Source organism: Triticum aestivum, chromosome 5D (genome assembly GCF_018294505.1).
Source record: "Triticum aestivum cultivar Chinese Spring chromosome 5D, IWGSC CS RefSeq v2.1, whole genome shotgun sequence".
In the NCBI taxonomy this organism is placed as follows: Eukaryota; Viridiplantae; Streptophyta; class Magnoliopsida; order Poales; family Poaceae; genus Triticum; species Triticum aestivum.
Window position 1 is genome coordinate 51,922,767 of NC_057808.1, and position 6,000 is coordinate 51,928,766.

The window sequence follows — 6,000 nt, forward strand, 5'->3', positions numbered from 1 at the left end:
ATGAAAAGAAAGTGAAATTCGTGCAACTAAAGTTTTGATTGTCACCAGGACTAGGCATTGTTGCGGTAATTTCTTGCATTATAATTTGATGAAAGCTCATTTTCTGGAATTTGAATATGAGAATGTAAAGCGAATATACATCTGATTTTTTTTTTGTATTTGCCTATTATGTAGTTGAATTACTTAAAAGATTATAAGTAGCATTTCTCATGCATGTTGTGAGAAATACAAATAGTGGATTTGATGAGGTGGCATGTTGGGGGGGGGGGGGGGGGGTGTGGATGTTAAGAAAAGTGGGGTTATGCATGTTGAGAGAAATAAAGTAGTTGGCATGTGTGGTGACATGGCATTTGTGCATGCTAAGAGAAAATAGAAGTAATGGTGATCAACTATTTGGGTATATAGGATTTGTGAATCTTAGGAAATAAAGCTCACAATGTGTATATGGTATTGAAATCATGTGCAATGTTTCTGAAATTTTGTGGAAATTCTGAAATTAATTAAATTCTCACTTAACAAAAGAAATTTATGAAAATGTATTGAAATATGTTTCAATATTTATTTGGTAAACTTGTTTTGAAATTCCAAATGTTGAATATTTCAAAAAGTTGAATGAAATATAAATAAATCATTGAAATATGTTTCAGTATTTATGAATGATATTTGAAAAATCTGAATCTAAGTATAATGTATTTAAAAAGAGTGAAAAAATTACTGAAAGTTGTCTCAAATGTATGCAAAATTCTTATGAATTATAGTTGGAAAGTTTTTCTGAACTGTAAGTGATATGTTATTGTGATTTGTGAAATAAATACAAACTATATTATAAAAGTTGTATGAAATTTCCGAAATTGTGTGTAATGGCTTTGAAATTGTTTATTATGTGAAAGAAAGTGAAATATGTGAAACAAGTTTCTGAAATGTTATTTAGAATCGTGAAATTTTGTTTAAATTTTATTTTTATTTCAATTAACTTCGGAAAACATTTAATATATGTTTCAATTATTCCACTCGATTTCATTATAACAGTTAACACATATTTCAATAGACTCAATATGGTTGAAACCAAAATCTGAACTATTTTTAAATCCAACCAAGTGTTTTGATCTAAATGTTTAGGAATTAGGAATTCAAATGTTTATTTAATGAAAATATGTTATTTCCTAAATATCTAAATTATCAAAAGGAAAAATAAAATGCATGAATGGATACTACAAGCAACTTACTACTCTCCTCACACTCCCTTGCTTTCCCTGAAAACATTATATCCTACGAGACCTAGAGGGTCATGCAGTAAACGCAAAAAGACGAGATGGAATCTAAAACACATGAATACCATATGCATGTGTGCTATACCAGATTTTTTTAGTTATATTTCAATTAGTTTCTGATAACATTTAACACATATTCCTGGTGATTTAATATGATGGAAACTAAGATCTAAACTATTTTCAAATGTAACCAATAATTGTTTTATACTAAATGTCTAGTCTCCAGTTGTTCACATGTATAATGTGTGATTTATTTAAAGGTATGAATTATCTTAATTATCATGCAAGTTACTACCCCGCCTAGAAAATAGAATGGATGGATAGCACATGCAACTCACTACTCTCCTCGCAATTTCTTTCTTTCCTTTGACAGATATCTTATGAGGCCCAGCTTTGGAGGCTATGAATATCGTGCAGAAACACAATGACGGCATAATGTGGCCTTAATAATTTTTCATGTTTTGTTCTTTCTACACTAGTACAACCATTTAGATCAAACGATTCCATAACTTAAAAAAATATTGTTAGAAAACTAAAAACAAATAATTCAAATACAACAAGTAATCCAATCAAGTAAATTGTTCACCTAAATAAAATTAATTGTAAAGAATTTTAAATAGGCTATCTCCTAGCTAGCAGCTGTCAATGATGCTCAATGAGATCGTCCTTCAGCTGATCATGGGAGGCCTCATCTTCAACCTTTCGGTGCGCCTCAATAACTGCTTGAATGTTGCATGTGTGCCTACGAGGCTCGACGATTGTGCAAATATCTTCATAGTCAATGGGGCTTGGCATATTCCTATCATCCTCTATGACCATGTTGTGTAGATCACACACCATGTCAGGATATTTTCCAAGACTCCTTACTCCAGAAATGAGCAGGTCCCCTGGACAATTGCAAAACTTGCTTGCAGCACTCCAAAGTGCCCTATCGATGTGTTCCTCTGACCTTCTTGCGACTCGGAAAATGCTTATGTTTCCTGCTCTCAGGATTAGAAATTGTCTTCACAAATGTTGGCCATGATGGATGCAATCAGCTAGATAGTAGCCTTGGTCCTGGTGATGGCCATTTACCATGAATTTGCAGGGTGGAGAAATACTACTAGCTAGCCTTGCAAACATATGAGATCTCTGCAATACATTGATGTCTTCGTGGGATCCAGGCAACCCAAAGTAGCAATGATAGATCCACAGATCTTCGAAGGCAACGACTTCAATAATTATGGTTGGATCGTTGCAATGAATGGTGAATTGGCCGTGCCAAGCTGTAGGAAAATTCCTCCACTTCTAGTGCATGCAATCAATACTCCATAGCATCAGAGACAAACCATTTTATTCATGCAACGCTACAAGCCTAGCCGTGTCCTCGACATTGGGTGCTCATAGATACTGCTCTCCATAAACAAGCACCACGGTTTCACCGTACACTTTCGTGAACTTGATGATTGTATATTCAGCCATCAGAGAGTGTCATCCCATGAATCTGCAGGAGAGCCGGATGCAATCATTTAAACTGCCGCGGTCACCTTTGTAAAGGGGGAAACCCAGAGACTGGCATTTCTTCGTTGTTGGAAGAAAGGTTCATTGGCTTCCATGTCATTGGAAATTTGACGGAACAACCATTTGATCATGTGGAAGCGTCACCAAAACACGTAAGGTGGGAAGGTACGACCCGACACGGAATTGTCGAGCATGAGTCCCTCGCCGCCTTGGATTATGTTCTGGCAAAATGTCGCACGACCAACCTAAAATACCAGACGCTTCCTCTTCATTGTGGTTGACGATGTCCATTAAACAACCTTTGATATGACCTCATCTTCTTCGGCATCACGATTTCACTATCAGACTCATAGCTCAAATCCGATGATGAATCATCAAAACATTAGCTCCACCATTAGATCCATCTACACCTAACGTGAATCCTTTGTCATATGCACTAATCTATGATCCGCCAAACTAAATCTTCAAGAAAAGATTGCGAATTTTTTACCTCCGCTCTCAAGTCGTTGAACACCTTGAGGTCGCGCGGCGAAAGAGGTGGCGCGGATGAATGGCGGGAAGAAGTTGCGGAGCTGTGGTGAAGCATGAGAGGTATGAAAAACAGTCCTTCTGACATAGGAAGGTTATTGCCTAACTCCCTTTCATTTATTGAGTACTTGAGTTATGGTGTAAAACACACTGTGTTTTATACACACCCTGGTAAGCGGTCCAAATCACAATGGTCTGGGCTTTGGGCGTGGCACCAAACGAAGGTGACGCAGGGTTGTGGGCAGCGGCGAAAGGGAGTGCACGTCTCAAAATGTCCGTCGCACCAATATTTGGGTGGATGCAGTGCGCGCTATATCGCCTCAACCAACCTCAAATATGAAGGCTCGGACTATGGCGATCAAGAGCAGGATGGCAACTCTACTAGAGTAGTCTTTCAGCCAATATCACTATAACAACAATTACTATGGAGATTAGGGCGATATGACGAGTCTGTGAGAGTTGCTCTAAGAGGGTGGACTTTCTAAATCGGGTGCAGGTACAGCCCTCCATTATGTCTGATAGCTAAATCCGGGAGCATCAAAATCTAAGATCTACGCTAGCTTAGTATTCTAACTTCACATAAACTTCTATTTTTGTCATTCGCTAATAAAATAATATATAAATCTGGAACTTTGCACGTCAATGAAACATTAGAAGTGCAATGTGGAGAAAACTTTTTTTGGTGGCATAAATTTAAATGATGATGTTTTTTCGAGTATTTATATAAATTGATGGGTGAATTGGCTGTGCCAAACTATATCACTTCAAGTATTTATGTTGCAAAAAATCAGTTTTTTACATATTACAGTCCAAATATATTGTTGAACTGCAAAAATAGAGATTCATATAATTTGATTTTTTAGATTCATATAAGAAAACAATTGTGCACAAAATGGATGGACCTTTAGCTCCACCCTGGTTAGTTACGCCAGAATACACAAGAACATATGGATATCATCACCAGCATCTCTCTCCGAGTCTCTCTCATCTGACTTGTCGAATAGGATAGAAGAGAACTTACAAAAAGTCAGAGCTACGGGCCTTATCAGCAATACATTCCCCCTTTGGTATCAGGTCGCCGCACCGCCATATTGCAATCCAAATATTCGATGCTCCACACTAGCCCCATGCCATACGTGGAGCCGCACAAATTAAAGGAGGTAAAGGATTTATCCGAACCCTCCCGTATCACCTTTTTTCCGGTCAAATTGCTCGAAGCTCATCCTGCCGGTGCACATTTCCATGGCTATATATGCAAGGCTCCCCTATGTCCAGCCCTAAGCAAGTCAGCACAGCTCAAAGCCTCATATACAAGAGCTAGCTAGAAGCGATCGTACTAGCACTAGCACTAAGCTTGATGGAGCAGGTGACGAGGCTAGCGGGGCAGCGGGCGGTGGTGATCTTCGGTATGAGCTCCTGCTGCATGTGCCACACCGTGACGAGCCTCCTCCGGGATCTCGGGGCGAACCCGATGATGGTGGAACTGGACGAGGACCCTAGGGGGAAGGAGATGGAGAAGGCACTGGTGAGACTCATTGGCCGGAACCCTGCCGTGCCGGCGGTGTTCATCGGCGGCAGGCTCGCCGGATGCACCGACAAGGTCATGTCCCTTCACCTCAGCGGCAAGCTTGTCCCACTGCTTCGTAATGCAGGTGCTGTCTGGGTGTAGCTCACGGGAGGGCTTTGTAGATATTCGGCCGCTTGCAGCTGACACGGGAGAATAATATACACGCAGCACGTATGTTCCGTGTTCCTGTTATCTTGTATATCACGTGATAACGAAGACTAAGGCAAACCATGCAAGTCGACGTGTCCGGTCAAGGTGTTACACAATGTAATAACTAGTTTCCGGTCCTGCAGACAACAAAGACATGTAAAATATCATGCAAAGTTTCTGAAATAGCAAGGACACAAGAATAATGAAACTTGAGGTTCAGTCGTACCTTCTCGTCAGCATTTCGATAGTGCACCAAAAAGTGGAAGTTGTTATTTTCAGCAAAAGCATCCTTGATCTCTTGTACGACCTTTTCCGAACACTTTGTAGCTTGTTGTACAAAAAGTTCATTGGCATATTTTCATACAATTATATTATTAGATTGATATATGCAACATGCTAGTTGTGATAGCAATAAAATAGATGCTATCTCTCTGTTACAATAGGTACCAACTTGGTATGGGGTTCTTATTACTTTGCACTATGAGAAGGTAACCTGTTGGTGAGGAGTGCGTACAGACTAGCTTATAATGAGAACTAGATAATCCGTTGCACCCATTGACACAATAAGCAAATGCGGCCGAGAAGCGAGGGCAACTATAAGAAACATGTACTCCCTCCGTTCTGATTTACTCGTCGTGGTTTTAGTTCAAATTTGAACTAAAACCACGACGAGTAAATCGAAACGGAGGGAGTAGGTATATAAGATAGGTTTTGATGTAACTAATCTGGCTGGGATTCTTAGTTTTCTACGCGGAATCAGTGGTGCACTCTTGAGCTGGCCCAGTGGGCCAACACAGTCGTGGTCGGGCTTTTGAAGCAATGCCTTGGGAGCCGGAGAGGTGTGTCCTGGCCGTCGTGCTGTTGCTTTGGCTATTTGCTGTGGCAGCATGGACCTGACTATGTTCTTTGTAAAGCGTTGTCCAGAGTAACGATGTCGCTTTGATTTTGATTTTTTTTTGAAAAGGAGGTTATCCACCTGCCTTT

General features: G+C 39.8%; 1 protein-coding gene across 1 annotated transcript; it reads left to right on the forward strand.

Moving 5' to 3' along the window:
* The first annotated feature begins 4,592 nt into the window (after window positions 1-4,592).
* On the forward strand, window positions 4,593-5,235 carry LOC123124288 (glutaredoxin-C1). Its single transcript, XM_044544935.1, has one exon. The coding sequence runs from the start codon at window positions 4,657-4,659 to the stop codon at window positions 4,966-4,968; it is 312 nt and encodes a 103-aa protein (XP_044400870.1). The 5' UTR covers window positions 4,593-4,656; the 3' UTR covers window positions 4,969-5,235.
* Window positions 5,236-6,000: the final 765 nt, after the last annotated feature.

Excerpts from the sequence above, each read along its gene's own strand:
- LOC123124288 (XM_044544935.1), top strand. The coding sequence starts at position 4,657 with ATGGAGCAGGTGACGAGGCTAGCGGGGCAGCGGGCGGTGGTGATCTTC.